This window comes from Thamnophis sirtalis, unplaced genomic scaffold (assembly GCF_051295495.1).
Source record: "Thamnophis sirtalis isolate CommonGarterSnake01/CBP01778 unplaced genomic scaffold, rThaSir2_p1.2 scaffold_14, whole genome shotgun sequence".
Taxonomy (NCBI): domain Eukaryota; kingdom Metazoa; phylum Chordata; class Lepidosauria; order Squamata; family Natricidae; genus Thamnophis; species Thamnophis sirtalis.
Window position 1 is genome coordinate 1,162,220 of NW_028261394.1, and position 20,125 is coordinate 1,182,344.

The 20,125-nt window shown below is 52.0% G+C and overlaps 3 protein-coding genes across 4 annotated transcripts; 1 reads left to right on the top strand and 2 right to left on the bottom strand.

Moving 5' to 3' along the window:
* Positions 1 to 735: 735 nt before the first annotated feature.
* Positions 736 to 3,352, bottom strand: LOC106552930 (chemerin-like receptor 1). The gene is made up of 2 exons (XM_087701762.1): positions 2,791 to 3,352; positions 736 to 1,862 (listed from the first exon to the last, which is right to left on the bottom strand). The coding sequence occupies exon 2, from the start codon at positions 1,845 to 1,847 to the stop codon at positions 774 to 776; it is 1,074 nt and encodes a 357-aa protein (XP_087557888.1). The 5' UTR covers positions 1,848 to 1,862; positions 2,791 to 3,352; the 3' UTR covers positions 736 to 773.
* Positions 3,353 to 3,980: 628 nt separating this feature from the next.
* Positions 3,981 to 12,585, top strand: SHMT1 (serine hydroxymethyltransferase 1). Of its 2 annotated transcripts, none has more exons than XM_087701755.1 (12): positions 3,981 to 4,109; positions 5,953 to 6,073; positions 7,383 to 7,528; positions 7,994 to 8,109; positions 8,226 to 8,386; positions 8,591 to 8,672; positions 8,981 to 9,193; positions 9,307 to 9,423; positions 10,373 to 10,495; positions 10,677 to 10,793; positions 11,223 to 11,333; positions 12,226 to 12,585. In XM_087701755.1, exons 2-12 carry the CDS (start codon positions 5,975 to 5,977, stop codon positions 12,396 to 12,398), a joined length of 1,458 nt encoding a protein of 485 aa, XP_087557881.1. In that variant the 5' UTR covers positions 3,981 to 4,109; positions 5,953 to 5,974; the 3' UTR covers positions 12,399 to 12,585. The 2 variants fall into 2 exon arrangements, with proteins under 2 accessions (XP_087557881.1, XP_087557882.1); XM_087701756.1 differs by having other exon boundaries at positions 4,028 to 4,109; positions 5,944 to 6,073.
* Positions 12,586 to 15,415: 2,830 nt separating this feature from the next.
* On the bottom strand, positions 15,416 to 20,107 carry SMCR8 (SMCR8-C9orf72 complex subunit). Its single transcript, XM_014071543.2, has 2 exons — positions 17,687 to 20,107; positions 15,416 to 16,378 (listed from the first exon to the last, which is right to left on the bottom strand). Exons 1-2 carry the CDS (start codon positions 20,023 to 20,025, stop codon positions 15,925 to 15,927), a joined length of 2,793 nt encoding a protein of 930 aa, XP_013927018.2. The 5' UTR covers positions 20,026 to 20,107; the 3' UTR covers positions 15,416 to 15,924.
* Between the last annotated feature and the right edge of the window lie 18 nt (positions 20,108 to 20,125).

Sequence of the window (20,125 nt, forward strand, 5' to 3'; positions counted from 1 at the left end):
CTTGGTCAGTTCAAACCTTTGACACCCCCCCACCCCAAGAACAGGAGGGTCCAGTTGGAAACTGTAGCAGAGAAGTGCAGCATTAAAGGGGGGGGGGCTTCCTTTTTCGTCTTTTCATTTATTTTTTTCAATTTTTTTTTTCAGCCTGACTTTCTTTTCTGCGATAGAAAATTTTTTATTTTCCATTTTTCATAGCATATAAATCACATGTATACTATTACGTAGTCAATATCATGTTGTTTTATTAAGTAATTACATCAATTCATCTTACCATCAACTACCAAAGAAGGGAGGAAAACAAACCAGTTATTGGCTCTTCTGCTCTCCATACACCATATTTCAGTGTTTCTCAACCTTGGCAACTTGAAGATGTCCGGACTTCAACTCCCAGAATTCCCCAGCAGTGGTTAGGACAGTGTTTCTCAACCTTGGCAACTTGAAGATGTCCGGACTTCAACTCCCAGAATTCCCCAGCAGTGGTTAGGACAGTGTTTCTCAACCTTGGCAACTTGAAGATGTCCGGACTTCAACTCCCAGAATTCCCCAGCAGTGGTTAGGACAGTGTTTCTCAACCTTGGCAACTTGAAGATGTCCGGACTTCAACTCCCAGAATTCCCCAGCCAGCATTCGCTGGCTGGGGAATTCTGGGAGTTGAAGTCCGGACATCTTCAAGTTGCCAAGGTTGAGAAACACTGCCATATTTATACCTTATACGACACTTTCTTAAGGGGGGGGGCTTCCTTTTTCATCCCCTCTGAAACCTGCTTCCCCAGCTAAGCCATCCGGATCTCCGTTTGGGAGACGGCCCTGGACTTCCTCTTGCTGGATAAGGACAGGAGGGCCTCCTCCCCAAAGGCCCCCTCGAAAGCCCCCCGCACGGACCGCCGGAAGCTCTTCTGCCCCACGAAGACGTAGAGAAGCGGGTTGAGGCAGCTGTTGAAGAAGGCCAGGCTGGACGCCAGCGGGACGCCCAGGTGCAGCACTCTCTTGACCGCTGGGCTGCCGGACATCTTGGACAACTCCAAGAGGGAGAGGACGTGGTAGGGCGAGTAACAGAGGAAGAAAGAGGCCGTCACGGCCGCGATGATCCGCAAAGGCTTGGGCGACTTGGCCAGGCGCCTGCGCTGCAGCTGGAAAGCCACCACGGCGTGGCAGACGGCGATCACCGTGAAGGGCAGCAGGAAGCCGAAGACGAACCTGGCCAGGATCATGGCCCTGTGCCTTTTCCGCCACAGGTCCCGGCTCCTCTGGCTGGTGTAGTTGCTAGAGAGGGCAAAGTTGTTGTAGCAGCTGGTGGCGTTCCTGGCATTCAGGGCCGTGTCCCGGAAGACGAAATACGGGGAGCTGATGAGCAAGGCGGCCCCCCAGGTCACCAGGGCGATGGCCCAGGCCAGCCGGGGCGTCCGGTGATTCCTGGACCACACCGGTAGGACCACCAAGAGGCAGCGGTCCAGGCTGATGACGGTCAAGAGGAAGACGCTGGCGAACATGTTGAGGAAGGCCAGGCTGCTGTTGAGCTTGCAGAGGAAGCGTCCGAAGGGCCAGTGGAAGCCCAGGGCCGTGTAGGCGATGCTCAGGGGCAGGAAGAAGGTGAAGACGAAGTCGGCCAGCGCCAGGTTGAGGAACCACACCACGTTGACCGTCTTCTCCATCTTGAAGCCGGCGATCCAGATGACCAGGCCGTTCCCGGTCACCCCCAGCAGACAGGCCACCCCGTAGACCACGATGGAGAGGAGATACAGGGTCCTTTCGATGCCCTGGGAAGGGTCCGGGGGGGCTGGAGGGGTGAACTTCTCAGGCCCCGGAGTGGGAGGGGTCAGGACGGGCGAGAGGGAGAAGTTTTCCATCCGGAAGAGAGAATCCTGAAATGAGAGAAACCTCTCAGATAAACCACATCTCATTGTGTAAATATAAAGGTTCCCCTCGCACATACGTATGTGCTAGTCGTTCCTGACTCTAGGGGGCGCTGCTCATCTCCGTTTCAAAGCCAAAGAGCCAGCACTGTCCAAAGACGTCTCCGTGGTCATGTGGCCGGCATGACTCAACGCCAAAGGCGCACGGAACGCTGTTCCCTTCCCACCAAAGGTGGCTCCTATTTTGCATTTTTTACCTGCTTTCAAACTGCTAGATTGGCAGAACCTGGGACAAGTCACGGGAGCTCACTCCGTTATGCAGCACTAGGGATTCGAACTGCCGACTTTTCTGATCGACAAGCTCAGCGTCTTAGCCACATCTCATTGGAGGTTGCCAAACATGGTTTAAAAATTATGAAGAATAACAGAGTTGGAAGGGACCTTGTAGGTCATCTAGTCCAACCCCTCATCCTGTGCATCATTTCTGAGAGATGGCAGTCCAGTCTCTCCTTGAAGAAAAGCAATCCAAGAGGAAGGAAACAGCCCCCCAAACTTGGACTGAAGCAAAATTTAGCCTAACGGCAATTAGAGCATTAATTTTATTTCAATATTAAGCGACACATTATCGGTAATTGCTTTTCTTAATTAGGAATATTGTGGCTTGCATTTTCAAGCATTGTCCCCTGTTGGGATGTTTTTCTGCTTAAACTCCTTTTTTTAATTTGATTGTTAACATAACCAATTTCGTTGTATTTAAGTACAATGACAATAAAGATTATACTTATATTGATTTCCCTTGCTCCCTTTGATTTTTTAAAAAAATCATTTCCCTCCCTCTCTTTTCCTCTGTGCTGACACAAATCCTCCCACTATCTGACTATCTGTTCTTTTTCCTCTATTTCTCCCATCCTCTGGGGAAATATATGGGAAAACTCACCCCTCTTTTCTCCTCTTCCAACCGACGTCTCTCCTGGATCGAATTCTGGATCGCTACCCCCTCCGTGTCGCATTTTGGAAGAGAGGGATCGTCCCAGTGGTGATTCAGGGTGGCTTGAAGATCTTCCTTCTCCTTTCCATAAGTGTGACTTTAGGGGAATTTGATTTATTTAATATATTCCACCTCTCCTTCCTCAATCTGTTACTGATGGAACTTTAAGCCTTTAAATATATATATATATATATTCAAGCTGCAAATTATTGGAATGCGGGTCATTGGTGGTGGAGGCTGGCTGCCCTGCTTATATTGTCTGGTTTCACTTACAGGGAAGGAAAGAAACTGCTTTATTAAGTATTAATTATTATTAATACTTAATAGGTCCTGGCTTAGGCATGAAAGCTGGCTGGGAAACTTTAGGTGGCTGGGAAACCCCAGGCCCTCTTTCTCTCTTAGCCCAGCCCACCTCACAGGATTGTCGCTGTGGGGAAAAATAGGAGGAGGAAGGAATGCTACGCCGCTTCACCTGCATCTTGAGTTGTTTATAAAAATAATAAAAAGTGGGATAAAAGAAATCTACAAAACGAGGAAAGGCGTGACCAATTTGTCTCAATTGCAAGGATTCACACCAGCGTATCACAAACTTAAGATATGTGGATTTCAACTCCCCAGTCAAAGGTTGGGTGGGGAATTCTGGGAGTTAAAGTCCACAAAACTTTTCCAAAGTTGAAAAATCATAAATTTTACTGAATAGTGCCGTAGTAGCGCACTCTGTCTGTTCCAGTAGCTCATGACTTCTGTGGTTTAATTACTGCTCGAATTTGCAGCCAACCCACCGAAGATCCTTTTTCTGGGGGGGCGGATGGAGCCTAGGAATAAAAATTCTGCAAATAAAAAAGTGGATTTTAAAAATTCGCCTTCCGGGTGGGGCAAATGCATAAGGAATACAGGCAGAATTTTTTCCTCCTTGGATTTTTAATCTGGATCTCAACTCCCTGGATAGAAAAAAAGTTTTTTTTAAAAAAATCTCAACCCGGAGGATTCTCTTGCGCCATCCGCGCATCTCTTTGCAAAATCTCTCCCGTGCAAAAGAGCGCGCGGGAGGCGGGCCGGGCCGCTTTCTCCTGATTGGCCGTGACGCACCTCGGTAGACTCCTCCGGGAGGGCCAGGCGAGCGCGCTGATTGGCTGCGGCGCGGGACAAGAAAGAGCCGAACGTTCCATCCCCCGAGCGCGCGGGGCCTCGTGGATTTAAGCCCGGGGTTCGCAGGAAGGCGCCTCTTTTTCGCGGGGGCGTCCGCCGTTGCACCGAGGATCTTCCCAGTAAGTATTATGGGTTGGAAGCGGGGGGAGCGGGGGAGAATCCTTTCCCCTTTTCTTTCCTGTAGGATCTCTCGCCCTTTCTCTGTTGTGCAGAGAAGGGCTGCTTCTCTGCACAACAGGCGGAAATTCAACAGGTCGCTCCCGCTTTCTCTCCCCTGCCTCCCTGGCCTTTGCAGCCCATTGCAAAAAAACGAGAGCCCCGGAGCCCTGCCAGGCTGTCACTCCCAGCTCGGGCGGTTGCAGATCGTTGGCAGCTATGGGACGCTGCCTCTGGATCAGCCTGCCTGGAAAAGATACATCAGAATATTATTACAATATATGAGCAATCGAATAGAATGGATCTCTGGTCCCGGGGATCGATTTCACATCCTCCTCCTCCTCCTCGGACACGTGTAATTTGCCTTCGTTGTGAGAATGCAATCTGCCTGCTGTGCGCAGCGGGGATTTTAAAAACTTGGCAAGAGAACAGAGAGAGGGAGGCAGTTATGCAAAATGTGATTAAATAACTGAATAAGGTGATAAGGGGGGGGTGAAAGAGAGGAATCGGTAAAGCTGCTGATCATAATGTCAGTTTTCAGCATCGCAAAAGTTAGAAGCTGTGCAACAAATCCAGATTCGCTCCTGAGATGCCAGGTAGGAGTAGGGTGTGAACTCTGGGAAGTAACAGGAGTTTGCACAGAAAGTTGTGTGCCACCTGGCAGTTTGGTGCCCTCCACATCTGACAGGGTCCCTTCCATCCAGGGCCCTGGAAATGGGAAAGCTAAAAGAAGAATCCGAGGCCAGGCAGAATTGCAGCACTAATTACAACAGGGCTGGGAACTTCCCGGAGACTTTTGCTCCTCTTAGAAAATTAATGTATAACTTGGAAGTGGTAAAGACAGCCCTTCTTTGTCTAGGCAGAAACTCCTGGACGGAGGGAGGGAGGGAGGGATTGGAGTCAGCTGATGGGCTGGTTGTGGAGCTCATCGCTCAGGACAAGGCTGTCTAATTTTGGTAACTCGAAGACTTGTGGACTTCCAATTTTCAGAATTCTGGGAATTGAAGTTTACAAGTCTTAAAGCTGTCATGGGACATCCCTGCCTTGGGGACGCTTGCTACCCCCACCCTCTTGGGGGGCATCTCCAGAACTCTTTTTCTGCAGCTGTTAGTTGGGCCCTTATCCAGCAAGAACCAGACTCGGCTGGTTCCTTCCCTTTTTATTCCACTACCCCCCCACCCCGTCCTTTATTCACACAACATGCTAAAAAGAGGATTGCTTAAAAGCACAAACACTGTGATGAATCCACGCAATCCTCTAAACCAGTTTTCCTCTCTACCGTAGCAACTTAAAAGATGTGCAGACTTCAGTTCCTGGCACGTGGGAAATTCTGGGAGTTGAAGTTCACCCATCTTAAAAGTTGGCCAGAGTGTGAAAGATCTGTTCTAGCCAAAATCTAATGGCTTTACAAACTGTGTAGATTCAGAAGGCAACCAAGCTGCACCCCTTGTGAATCTGGAACACTGGTTAGGGAACCAAGCCACAACATCACAACATGGGCTGCAGATCTGCACCCCACCCTTCCTGGATGTTTAGAACGGCTGGTTCGTTCATTCATTCATCAAATTTATACATCGCCCGTCTCACTGACATAACTCTGGTTTGCATTGATTCCCATCTTATAACTCTGCTTTCAAGAGACACACACACACACACACACAACCTGAAATCATTGCCTAAATGCGAGGCAGAGACACTCCTTTTTGAGGGCGGTAACGGAATGCAGATTTTGTTCTTCGTTGCAAAATAACTTTGCGAGACGCAGCATTGGTGGAGTTTTGTTTTTACAAAATCAAGTTTTTGCAGGCTGCTAGCACTTCCCGCTGCCATGGCCAGCACAAACGCCGGCGGAGACCAGGCCACCAGGGACCTCTGGGCCTCTCACAACAAGATGGTGATGGAAGCCCTGGATACCAATGACCCCGAGGTAGGTGGCTCGTCCGTTCCCTTTGACTGGTGACCTCCACTCAGAGGGGGCTGTATTGATCCGGGCGGGCAGAGGCCACTGAACCGGCGGCGTGACGTTCAATCGAACGTTTTTAAGCTGGCTCAGCTTTTCCAACCTTGCGTAGGGAATAAGAGCAGCGAGGACAAAGTGTCCCAAGGTTGAGTTTGTTGCAATCGGTGGCTTGCCCTCCTCTGAGTAAAGAGCTGCAGTGTCACTGCTGGTTCAGCTCACGTGGGAAACTCCAGGGGACGCCTCCATTCTCCCCTCTGGCTATCCGGGAAGAACATCACCGGAATATTGGCTCACCTTCCTGAATTGCTGTAATTGACTCACTCAGGGAATTTTATACCTGCGCTTCAGAAATCTTTCGGAATCAGAACAACAGAGTTGGGGGTGGGTGGGGGGTACCATGGAGGTCTTCTAGTCCAACCCCCCTGCTCAAGCATCGTCGTAACTTATAAAGCCCTTCATGGTATTGGACCTGGGTACTTGAGAGACCGCCTGCTGCCAATCACCTCCACTAGACCGATTAGATCCCACAGATTAGGCCTCCTCTGAATTCCATCCGCCGGCCAGTGTCGACTGGCGACTACCCAGAGGAGAGCCTTCTCTGTGGCTGCTCCGACCCTCTGGAACGAACTCCCCGTGGAGATTCGCACCCTCACCACCCTCCAGGCCTTCCGCAAAGCCCTTAAAACCTGGCTGTTCCAACAGGCCTGGGGCTAAAGAGCCTTTGCCCCCCTCCTCGAATGGTATGACTGTTGTGTGCTTTTAAATTATGTATTGTTATGTTCGTCTTTTTTATTCCCTTTGTACCCCCTTCCCTGATTTGAATTGTGAGCCGCCCTGAGTCCCCTTCGGGGAAAAGGGCAGCATATAAATGTAATCAATCAATCAAGCAGGACACCCTATATCATTTCAGACTGGAGGTTTTCACAAGGGATGTTGAAAAATATTTACTGTGATGCTACAAAGATAGCATGCCAACTGATCAAACCAGATATTCACGGCGCCCCCCCCCCCCAATGCAAAGCAAGATCTATCGTTAATTGTTTAGGAAACTTAGAATCTGTGGGCAGTTAAATATGTGAAGCGCCTCTCTCTCTCAAGATGAACTATAACCTTTGTACTCTACTCCCTACTACATCCTTTACATCCCCACCCGGGCTGGGGATCCGTGGTGAAGAACTTCCTTCCCTTGGAAGGGGGTGCATGCCTTGCCCCCTGCCTTCTCACCCCCAGATAAGACACCCCTCTGGATCCTGTTCCCTTTTTCTGCCCTCCCCAGGTCTACGATATTATCAAGAAAGAGAAACGGCGGCAGAGGGTCGGGTTGGAGCTGATCGCATCCGAAAACTTTGCCAGCCGAGCTGTTCTGGAGGCCTTGGGCTCCTGCCTGAACAACAAATACTCGGAAGGATATCCGGGGCAAAGGTGGGGCTGGGAAGGATAGGGGCTGGGGTTGAAGAAGACCCTTTGACCAAACAACCCCCCCACCCCCAGGCTGCACCTGAGGCCTGTAAAGGGGATGCCAGGAGCAACCTGCTTTCCCCCTTCCCCATCCGTGTTTTTGAATGCAGTCCTTGACTTAAAACCAGGCACTTGATTTGCAGAATTATTGGCCCTGTGGTGGGGGTCAGAACTGGCTACGTTATTAGTGGGTAATAATCAGATCTACGGTCTTCTAGTCTCTTCCCGGGGGACGTTTTCTGGTTCGCACGTAGCTGTGCAACCTTCTCACTGTGGCTGTTTTCAGTCTTCTTGTCTTTGGAGATTTCTCCCTGCAAATACACGTATTCCCAAGTGTTTCTCAGCCTTAAGCTACGTGGACTTCAACTCCCCGAGTTCCCCAGCCATCCATCGGTGGCTAAAGCTTCCGTCTGTTCGTTTCTTTGTTAGATATTACGGTGGGACAGAATTTGTCGACCAGCTGGAAAGGCTTTGCCAGAAGAGAGCCCTGGAGGCCTATGGGCTAGACCCACAGAACTGGGGGGTCAACGTCCAGCCCTACTCAGGTATTTCACAAGCTCTTCTGGAACGGACGTTGGTGGGGGTCATTACGCGTGGTCCAGCAGGGCTAGTTTCACCAGACCAAACCAGAGTTTGAACTCGGTGTCCCTTCGTTTTTTAGGGTCCCCCGCAAACTTCGCTGTGTACACCGCCCTGGTGGAGCCCCATGGGAGGATTATGGGCTTGGATCTGCCAGATGGGGGTCATCTCACCCACGGCTTCATGACCGACAAGAAGAAAATCTCTGCCACGTCCATCTTCTTCGAATCCATGCCCTACAAGGTGAGCTTCGTGCCACCTTGAGAAGAGGCAGAGAGACTCGCCTGTGGGAAATTGGCTCTAGAGTTTGTGCGAACTCCTGGTGAAAAGAATTGGGGATGGGGGGAGCCTCAATGTGTTTTCAATGAGCCTTTCCTGGCTTCTCATTTCTCCCCCCACTCTTATTTTGAAAGCCCCCCCCCCCTCAACTTCTTCATTTGGCTTCAGGTCAACCCGGAAACGGGCTACATTGATTATGACCGACTGGAGGAGAACGCCCGCCTCTTCCATCCAAAGCTGATCATTGCAGGTGAGGCTCCTTCTCTTCCGCTCCCCGGGGTTACTCAGAGGTCATCTACTTGGGCCCCAGGTTGTGCTCCCCTTGTGTCAGGACTGCAACTTCAGAAAAAGCCCCAAATTGACAGGAGTACATTCAACGCACAGAGTTGCGAAGATCAAATCGAGGAGGAGATAAAATGCCTCTCTTCACTTTCCAGCGTGAGGGCCGTCCGTGTCAGGAGGAGCCCCGTCCTAGAAGCAGGCCCGGGGGGGCCCCCCCGCTGGCATCTCCTTCCCTGGAGCCCTTCGGAGTCACCCTCGCCCTCTCTCCCACCCTAGGGGTCAGCTGCTACTCCCGGAATTTGGACTACGCCCGGATGAGGAAGATCGCGGACGACAACAGCGCCTACCTCATGGCCGATATGGCTCACATCAGTGGCTTGGTGGCTGCCGGCGTGGTGCCGTCCCCCTTCCAGCACTGCGACGTGGTCTCCACCACCACCCACAAGACCTTGAGGGGCTGCCGAGCTGGCATGATCTTCTACCGGAAAGGTGAGAGAGTTGAAGCGAGCAGGTAATTGGTGCTCCCGCTTCCTGGGCTGGAACCCCTGGAGAAGATGGGGAGGCCCCCAGCGTCTTCCAAGCACCCTTCTTCCCTCCTCTAGGCGTCCGCAGCGTGGACCCCAAAACGGGGAAGGAGGTCCTGTACAACCTGGAAAGTCTCATCAACCAGGCGGTCTTCCCCGGTCTCCAGGGAGGCCCTCACAATCACGCCATCGCAGGTGAGCTTCCCTGGAGAAGAAAACAGTCAGATCCTGGGAACTGGGGGGGAGGGAGGAAGAAGGAAAATTGGCCAACGTGTTCCTGCCCGCTTCCTTCGCACTCAGAGCAAGAAAACTTTGGGGAAAATGGGCTTCATTCCCACCACCACCGGAGTTCCGTTCCTTGTGGCCAGAATGCTTTGCATGAATGCATGAGCCGAGGTGGCGCAGTGGTTAGGGTGCAGCACTGCAGGCCACTTCAGCTGACTGTTATCTGCAGTTCGGCTGTTCAAATCTCACCGGCTCAAGGTTGACTCAGCCTTCCATCCTTCCGAGGTGGGTGAAATGAGGACCCGGATTGTTGTTGGGGGCGATATGCTGACTCTGTAAACCGCTTAGAGAGGGCTGAAAGCCCTATGAAGCGGTATATAAGTCTAACTGCTATTGCTATCTATCATCTATCTATCTATCATCTATCTATCATCTATCTATCTATCTATCTATCTATCTATCTATCAATCTATCAATCAATCTATCATCTATCTATCATCTATCAATCTATCAAATCTATCTATCAAATATATCTGTCTGTCTGTCTATCTATCTATCATCTATCTATCTGGGTGAAATGAGGACCCAGACTGTGGGGGTGATATGCTGACTCTGTAAACCGCTTAGAGAGGCTGAAAGCCCTATGAAGCGGTATATAAGTAATTGCTATTGCTATCTATCTATCTATCTATCTATCTATCTATCTATCTATCTATCTATCTATCGGATTGTTGGGGGCGATATGCTGACTCTGTAAACCGCTTAGAGAGGGCTGAAAGCCCTATGAAGCGGTATATAAGTCTAACTGCTATTGCTATTGCTATTTCCAATCCCTGTCTGGCACGGCCCGTCCCCCAGGGGTGTTGTTGTACGGAGCCACTACTGAATCCATCTTCCATTCTTGGGGGGGTCGGGACAGGAATCGCCGTGGCTTTGAAACAAGCCATGACTCCTGAATTCAAGACCTACCAGCAACAGGTGGTGGCCAACTGCAAGGCTTTGTCAGCCGCGCTCACCAGCTTGGGATACCACATCGTCACCGGTAAGAAAATGTCCTTCTCCGGGACAATTCCCACACCGTTTCTTTCCGATATAAACGTCAAACAGGAATTGTGTTGTTCGGCAGCCACCTGTGTAGTTCTCCTCCGGCGTCTTCTCCAAAGCGCACGGGGCAACGCTTTAGCTGCTGTTCCCCCCCCACCCCCTTTCGTCTCTCTTTGCAGGGGGCTCTGACAACCACTTGATCCTGGTCGATCTGCGCAACCGGGGCACGGATGGTGGGCGAGCTGAACGGGTCCTGGAGCTCTGCGCCATCGCCTGCAACAAGAACACCTGTCCAGGTAAGGGAGGCTCAGCCAGGAGGGACGCACTTCGGCCCCCGGGGTTTTTGCTAGCGTTGGGGTTTACAAGGACGGCGGGCTTTGCTTGGTGCCACCGCTAGGACCTTCTGACCCGGGGAAGACAACGCAGTGGCTAACAGCGACCCCCCCAAGCCTTGTGGTCAGGGAAGCTGAATTCTGGCAGCCCCAGCTTCCGTCCTTTAGGGGGTAGGAGATGGGAAGTGGGAGGGACGGAAATCAGAAAGCCGAGTTCCTCCATCGCCAGACTGATAGTCACGAGGGGAGTTGGAACACAGCCACCCTCGTATTAAAGCCGGTTTAATGTAGGCCTTCGAGACCGAACCGCAGTCACTGAGCACAGCTGCTTGCAGGAAGGACCCCTCCCCTTAAACCCCCACCTGTTTTACTTTCCTGCCATTGAATCCCTAGGAGACAAAAGCGCTTTGCGCCCCAGTGGGCTGAGACTGGGGACCCCGGCCCTCACCTCCAGAGGACTTCTGGAAGAAGACTTCAGAAAAGTGGCCCACTTCATTCATAAAGGTAGGCTGGTCATTTTACCTGCTAGCTTGCCTGCCCTCTTCCCTTCCTCCCTTTCTTAGACTGAGCGCTTATTGTGTGAATCCTGGAGGGGGGGTAGTGAAGTGCTTTAAGGCAGAGCTCTCTAATCTTGGCAACTTTTAAGACTTGTGGACTTCGAATCCCAGCCTGTGCTGGCTGGGGAATTCTGCGAGTTGGAAGTCCGCATGTCTTAAAATTGCCAAGGTTGATAGAACCTGACTTTTAAGGCAGTGTTTCTCAACCTTGGCCACTTGAAGATGTCCGGACTTCAACTCCCCAGAATTCCCCAGCCAGCGAATGCTGGCTGGGGAATTCTGGGAGTTGAAATCCGGACATCTTCAAGTGGCCAAGGTTGAGAAACACTGCTCTAGGAGCTGTGGTGGCGCACTCTGTGGACAGAGTGCAGTACTGCAGGCTCCTTCTGCTGCCTGCCAGCTGCCTGCAGTTTAAATCCCACCAGGAAGGAGGGAGGGAGAGAAGAAAGGAGGGAAGGAAGGAGGGAAGGTAGGAGAGAAGGAAGGGGGGAAGGTAGGAGGAAAGGAAGCAGGAAAGGAGGAGGGAAGGAGAGAAGGAGACTGCGTTTAAGAGAACTGGGTGAGAACTTAGGGGAGGGGAGAGTTCCCTGCCTGGTTGTGGTTTGCAAAGCTGCAGAAATGTAATATTTAACCTAGAACAGGCTCCTTTGAGGAGTGGGGGGGCTCCCCTTCTCTGGCATCGTAGAGGCCAAGTCCAATCAGAGGAACCCTTTTGTTTCTTGCCTCCCAGATATTTCATTCCACGCGGTGGGAATAAGCATCCTCCCACCCTATTCCTCGGTCTTGTTTTCAGTGAGCTGCTTCAGATCAGGCAGGTGTCTCTCTCTTCCCCCCTACAGGTATCGAGATCACCTTGCAGGTCCAGAGCGACATGAGCCCCAAGGCCACCCTGAAGGAGTTCAAGGAGAAGTTGGTGACGGATCAGAAGTATCGAGGGCTGCTGAAGTCCCTCGAGGAGGAGGTGGAGGCCTTCGCCGATTCCTTCCCGCTCCCCGGCTTGCCTGTGTTGTAAAGGAGCCACATCTGGAATGGCGGCCACCCCCCCCCTGCTCTCCTCTTGCAACGGGACCCTCCCTGCCCCTCAATAACCGTCTTTGGTTTCCCTTGGCTTGGCCTCCGCTTTTATAACCCGCTTTTTAACCAAATTCTGTTCCTCCCCCTTTGTAAAAAGAAAAATGCGCCAGAGCTGGCAAGGGAAATGGAAGGAGGGCGGATTTTAGCCCCCATCCTCTCTGGAACTATTAATGACAGGCCGGTGTGTGTCCCCCGCGCCCCTCCAGGCAGCATTGCCTTCTTTTCTTGGGGAGTGAAATCCCAGGTCAATGAGGTTCACCCTTAGGAAAGGGGGGGGGAAATCATTTTAAATGGGAGAGAAGGAAAGTTAATAGTCCAGCTGAGTGAGTTATATTTTTATGGAGTTTGGCATCTGGGGCAAAGAGGTTGTTTTGAGGGACGGCTCCACATTTAGTCTCAACAGTTTTTTGGAAAGTAATTCTGCAAGATTCCTTAAAAAAATGTGTAAATTAAGGCTCAGTCATCAGACCAAAAGTATCTTCAAAAGGTTAAATCGTGGCGACTGGACCAAAAGTTTATTAAAATGGAGTTTTTTCGTTACTCGTCCAAATAACTTCTTCAGAAACTCCCTCGGGTCTGTATGGCAAGAGTTGGGTCATTCCAAGGACTCTGCCTATCCAAAATTTTCATTCTGACTTAAGAAGTCACGCTTGGATGAGCCACAAAATGTCTCAGTTTTAATAAACTCTGGTCCAGTTGCCATCATTTAACCCTTTTCAGATACTCCTTGAAAAGTTTTCGGACTCGTCTCAAGAGAGTCTTTCCCAATGAGATTATTCCACATTGTGCTCTTTTGACCTCGTGGGAAAAAGAAGAAATAGCACAATTGTGTAAAAGGTTTTCAAACAGAAGATGCTACCTAGGCCTCTTGCCGGGGAAAAATAAACACGTTGATGCAACAGGAGAAGCATCTCTTCTTAATAATAATAATAATAGCAGTTAGACTTATCTACCGCTTCCTAGGGCTTTCAGGCCTCTCTAAGTGGTTTACAGAGTCAGCATATTGCCCCCCAACAACAATCTGGGTCCTCATTTTACCCACCTCGGAAGGATGGAAGGCTGAGTCAACCCTGAGCCGGTGAGATTTGAACCGCCGAACTGCTGATCTAGCAGTCAGCTGAAGTAGCCTGCAGTGCTGCATTTAACCAACGCGCCACCTCGGCTCTTCTGGAGATCCTTTGGAGAGAAGTTGGGGGGGAGCAAATTGTTCTCCAAACTGTTTTGCGGTCAAGTTACAGAATTTATTGCCACAATTTATAGGGATGACCACATGGCTGAAGCAGGAGGTGGCCTACCTTCCATTCACCTCGCAGCCTTTTTGGGAAACCTGGTGATTGGCCAGGGAGGGAGGGAGACAGGAAGCTAAACAATGTGGGGATTTTAATTTCCTCTCCTATGCCTGAGCTTCCCATGGTTTGTACTTCCCGTTCCCAAAAAGCAGATGTGCCATTCAAGGAAAGGGGCGCTTTTAATGACAAGCCGAGCAACATATTTTGACACCAAATTTCTCCCCACTTGCAATTTCTCTCCCCACCCGCCACCGGCAGTTGCCTTCACTGTACTAGACGCAGAAGCCCAAACAGACGGTCAGGACACTTTTTACTAAGCACAATAAAATTAAGGATTTTACCACGAGTGCATGGGTTATATAAGCTTTAAAAAATACAACAATATATATAGATATATATTTGTATTCCAAAAAATATTTGCGCCCAAATAAATAATTTCCTTTTTAAATATACACTTTTTTTTTTTAAAGTCACAGTCACTTGGTGTTGGAATATTATTTCATCCAGTTCTTGCTCAGGATGTGACTCAATAGCCAGAATGCGTCAAGGCTGCCTGGGTTTCTCTGAAGGGTCCCAGTTTTTACTGCAAAAGCCCTGGGACCAAACCGGAAAACCAAACATGCAGAGATGAGAGACACTGCCTGGGAAGTGAGGGTGTTAGCGGGGAGTGACGAACGGGGGGCAGGAATTGGCAATAGGAGGAAAGTGGGGAGGTGGAGCCTTTTCTCTCTAGGGACCCCTGGAAGGGCTGTGCTACATCGACAGATACTACAAGGGCAGGCCAAGCCAGCACCAGGCCAACTCAAGCGAGGTCTAGTCGCAGCAACTACAAAGCGACTCCAGGTGGCTCTCAAAAGGCCCTCGGCTACATTCCTAAAGGAGTGATCCGCAACCTTGGCCATGATCAGAGGTGGGGGATTTCAACTCCCAGAATTCCCCAGCCAGCAATCCACACCTCTGACGGTGGCCAAGGTTGTGGAACGCTGCCCCAAAGTCAAAAGGAGCCCCCTGAAAACACTCTGGTGCCTAAAAAAAATCAGATGACGCTTTCCAGCCAACTCTCGGGGCATTGCAGGGAAACAAGTTTTAGGGTTTCTTCAATATGCCCAGAAACGGAACATTTTATTTCCAAATCTGCTCCCTGGTCTTGCTGAAATGCAACAATTCTTCGTTGCTGTGCCAGTAGGGATGACATCAATGAAACTGGCAACACAACCAACCCTCCCCAAACATTTCATTGGGAGGAAGAAGAAATCGATGTTGGAAATCTTTTCCAAGTGAGTAAACGAAGTGCACTCCCAAAAGCTTTCTCAAACTTGGGTCTTGTGCAATCCTGACCTTCCACAGGAGGAAAAACTGGTATGTTTTCCGCATGAGCTGGAATATTTTCAAGAGCAAAGAACAAAGATCTCGATCTACAGTGTTCTTTGCCAGCAAGTGAAGGGCTGTTTCAGCCGCTTCCTTTATTAGCCAAGATCTAAGCCGCTATCTAGAGCAAAGGAATTGTTGTCTTTGGGTGCATCCATGCCTATGCTGGGAGGTTACTGGAATTTGACCCGGCCAAGGGGTTCAAAACTCTCAGGTGTCAGATTATGGGGAACAGTGCAGTGCTTCAATGTCACAAAAGGGTCTACACAATGCAGCTGACAGTCTGAGCAACTGAGTTTCCCTTTCGAATCGATCGCCCCACCACCCCAATTCAACCCCCAAAGCCGCCTCAGCGAATCAGAAACTTCCTATTCAGTTTCCGAACACTGCCCTCTGTTCAAAAAAAGGGGAGTAAAACCAACAAGGCCTCTCTGTCATTTCAAATGTGACAATTGCCCAAATAATAAATTCACATTAGTTGGAATATTATCCCACATGCAAGGAGATACCCTGGAGATAACCCCACCGATCTGCAAAAGACACGACAGGAAAAACTTGCTCACAAATTCGGTGTCCCAGCTTCCTCAACTCTATGACTGCCCGCCACATTCATGCCCCGTGTGCAATGCCACTCTCCTGCCTTTTAAGAGCAACCTGGCAGTGGTATCCGACGTCTGGAGTCTCGCTGTAATCTCTCTCGCTCTCAGGATTCCCACGGGACAGTCCTGGAACGGTGGAAGCCTGTTAATGGCCACAGACGAATGTGGGATGGGGAGGGACATTGGCAGGGCAGGCTACGGATGCCGCCTAAATTTTGTACAAAGAGCTGGGCAGGTAATCGAACCTGAGCACGGGGCAAACCCCGCGGATGGGATCCTGAATGTACTGCAATTTCAGAAGCTCGGCCAGGTACTGGACCACTCTGCGGTCCTCGTTTGCCAGACCCAGCTGGACTTTCAAGAAGTTCTCCCGCCGCGCGGTGACAGAGTCCTCCGTCTCTCCCTCCCGGATGGGGAGGTGCAGGTGATGGCAGAAAGCGTAGAGGAAGGCCTTGGAGCAGAGCTGGGTGAGGAGGGCCTGGACGTGCACGTGGTAGGTGCTCCCCCGCTTGATCTGGGTGCGGTGGTCGGCCAGCCGGAGGATCAGGTGCCCCCGGTACTGCGGACAGCGGAGGGTCTTGTAGTCGGCGTCCAGCACGCTGATGTATCGGCTGTATCGGCTGAGAGAATGCATCATGTTGGGGCCACCTGGAGAGGTTGACCTGGAAAGAGAAGAAGGAACAGGTGGAAATGGGGAGGCTGAGACAGAGTGAAGCGTCTTAAGAGGAGGAGCCAACATTAAACTCTCTCAAAGCCCACTATTGAAAAGGATTTTATAGGCCCTTCTCTAATGCACTTTCTGGGGAGATCTTAGCTAAAGAATAGGATACCTTATTGCCTTTCAACAGCTCATTCCCTTATCTACGTTTACCTAACCTCTTCCCCATATCCCAGCATTGGATAGAACAGAATGAAGGAAACGGAGATCACGCCTGCACAATTGCCTCCTTTGCTTACTTAATGGGGCAGACAAACCAATTGAATACATAAATGAATTTATGATCGTGGCTGTTCAAATCTCAGCCTGGCCACATCCAACGACCACTGAAACTTGCGAAAGTTACTGGTGATTTTTAGCAAAACTGCAAGTTCCTCTTTCTCTCCTCAGGCTGTGGTTCAATTAGTAATTAGTAATTTAATAAATTTATATGCCGCCCAATCCCGTAGGACTCCGGGCGGCTTACAAAAACAAGATAAAAGATAAAAGTTAAAAATAGAAAAGGAGAAACAAATTTAAAAACAACACACCATACATTCCGTCTAGGTGGAGCTGGACCTCGTTCATGAAGTCAACAGCACCAGGCCTGCCTGAATAGCCAGTTTTTAGTAGCTTTTCGGAAGGCCGAGAGAGTGGAAAGGATCCAAATCTCTACGGGTAGATCGTTCCACAGGGCCAGAGCAGCTAGAGAAGGCCCTCCCCTTTACTGTTTGCCCAAACACAGGAAATCAGCAACCTTGTCTTTTCAGTCAGCTGATCAACTGGTTGGCAGGAGACAAGCAGACAAGGTTCTGTCAGGCACACCTGCCGGAGTTGTTTGCTGAGATGGGCAGCTACAGAAACCGAATAAATAAACAAAACAGGTTCGCCACTTTGCTCCACCCTGGCCTTATTTCTCAATTTAGTTCCCCAGGCTCAGCTTTCTTTCGATCCATCTTCCTTACGACCCTCCCAAGTGTTGGCTAAAGAACATCCCTCAAGCCATATTTGAACAGGATATTTATGTATAAGAAGGATAAACATGCCAATACACAGCACTCTTCTACTTCCACACTTCACTGGCCAGTCCAGTCAGCCGGCCAATACCAGCAGAGGCCCATTTCGGATCCTGCCACTCAACAAGGCAAGGTCAGAGGACAGGAGGAGCAGGCAATTCTCTCCATGGCGTGATATGGTGAGGAAAGGTGCTAAGGCAGGACATTTCCGCAAGTAGCCCCCTCAGGGGAGAAGGTCCGAGGGCCTGAAATGTTACCTTTGGAGCCCCACCAGCTTCCACTTCTGGAAGTCCGTGATCTGCAAAGGCGAGGTGGCCCAGTGCTTCACGGGCTTGGCGTAGGCTCCGGAATTGGGGATGAAAATGGAGAGGGCGGTGATGAGCTTCTCCACGGTGGCCTTGTCTTCTCCCAGCACCACCAGGGTCCTCCCGCTCAGCAGAGAGTAGATAGCGGGCTGGGCGAAGGGGTACTGCCGGATGAAGCGCAGGGCGCTCTGCCCGGCCTTCTTGGACTTTTCTCCCGCGAGAGCAGCAGGGGACGGGGTCCGGTCGGAGTTGGTGGACGCCGCGCTGCTCATGTAACTCACGGAATCCGAGCACTTATCCAGGCTCATTTTTCTGGTTTCTCGGCCGTCACAGAGGTAATGGGGGTCGAGTTCATAGGCAAGGAGGCCTCCCAGGACCCCATCGTGGGAGCAGTCTGTGAAGTTCACCTGAAACCCCGCGTCACCCGGTCTGTATGGCTGTGGGGGAATGCTGACCACGCCGTCATCATCACCGTGTCCGGGAGGCACACTGGCTTGACCCTCGAGGAAGTTGGGGCTCTCTTTGCCAATGCAGCAAGAAGCATCCCCCGCAGGAGCTTCAGGCGCAGGGCTGCCTTCCACTTCCTCTTCGGTGCTGTCCAGATTTAATTCGCGGTTGAACAGGAAACCTTCCTCTTCTTCGCCACCGTAAGGATCTTCATTAATGGCACTTGGGTAGCTTGCTTTAAAATCGTCTGGGATCAGGGCCTCCGAGGGGCAGGTACTGAGGACTTCAATGCTGTCCCCGCTTATGGTCCTGTTGCTGGTGGCTTTGTCCCTCACCACGGGGGGGCTGGGGGGCGCTTGTAGCAAGCCAGACTGACTTTCAGAGTGGACGGAAGTTGTGGCCGATCTTTCCGTTCCCAAAACTTCAATGCTTTCGCCGCTGCTGACGCTCCCTTTCAGGTCGACATCTAGAAGTTCGACGTTGTCATAAGGGACGGGGTGGGAGACCTCTGGGTCTTGGCCGCCTCCGACTTCTGGATCCATCTTAATCGGCACAGACTCCACACTAGATTTGTAAGAGGCAAGATCGACGAGTATCTTAGGACTCGGGCAGCTTTCCAAAGAAGCCACGTTGGGCGGCTCCAGGTTCTGCCCCGGACCGACTTCAAAGGGCTTTTCCTGCTGCTCCTCGTCCAGGAGAGACACGTCTTCGAAAAGGAAGCCGGCGAACGCCTGCTGCTTCAGGAGGGCTCTGCTGATGCGGTTGATCAGGAGGTAGCAGACGTCGCCCCGGAACATCTTCTCGATGCGGTGCAACCGGTCGAGGGTCTGGCTGAAGGACTGCTCCTCACAGAGCTCCTGGAGGGTTTTCAGCTTCTTGTCGAAGCATTTGCTGGACTTGGCTGGGATGAGCTTCGGGGTGTAGGAGGAGCCCTGGGCAGAGGGCGGGGGCAACGTATCATCAACCGGTGACTCCGGCTGGGCGTCCTCTCCGGTCGGCTCGCAGGGAGGCCCACTGGCCTGCTTCCGCCGTCCGGGTGGATAGGACTGGATCTGCCGCAGGAGGTCACGGTGCTCGATGATGGCCTTCTCCACGCTGGCCAGCTCGTTGGCCTTCTCGATGGCCCGGCTGGAGTAGCACCCTTTGGCCAGGCTGTGCTTCTGCAGCTCGGTCTCACGGTGCAGCACAGCCCGGGTGTAGTCCAGGTCATGCAGCTTCTTCTCCAGCTCGCGGGCGAAGGCCCTGCGGTTGCCGTCCTTCAGCCCCTCCGAGGTGCCCGAGAACTGGGCCGAGAGCTCCGGGAAGAGGTGCATGACCTTGCGCTCGTCGGCCGACACGTAGGCCAGGCAGAAGGGCCGCACGAAGCCACGCGCCTCCAGGTCATAGAGCGTCAGGTGGTGCACGTAGGCGAAGGCTCCGGCCTTGGAGTCGCCCAGCACCACCTGGGAGTCCCGGGCGAAGCGCAGGCGCGGGTAGGGGCCTCCGGGGGCTGCCCCCGCCGCGCAGGCCTGGTAGTCCACCGACATGATGCGCAGCGCGAAGTAGTTCAGGTCGAAGCCGCCCGGAGCCTCCACTGCCGGCACCGTCAGCAGCGGCTGCGGGCCCACCTGCTCCGAGAACTCGGCTACCAGCAGGAAGTCGCGCGGGAACGGCGGCGGGGAACCCCCCGGGCCGCCCCCCAAGCCGCCTCGCCGGGACCACGGGTGGGCGCCGCGGCCTGGCGCGGGCAGCAGCGGCACCGAGTACTCCTCGGGCAAGCCCGGCTCGCGTGCCGCCGCCGCCGCCGCCTCCTCAGCCGCCGCCTCCTCCTTGGCGAAGGCCACCACGTCGGGCGCTCCGATCATCCTGGCCGGGGAACGGGGATCGCGGCCTGGCCCGCCCGAACCGCCGCTGCCGCCGCCGCTACCTCAGCCGCCGCCGGGCGGCCATCTTCGAGTCACATGA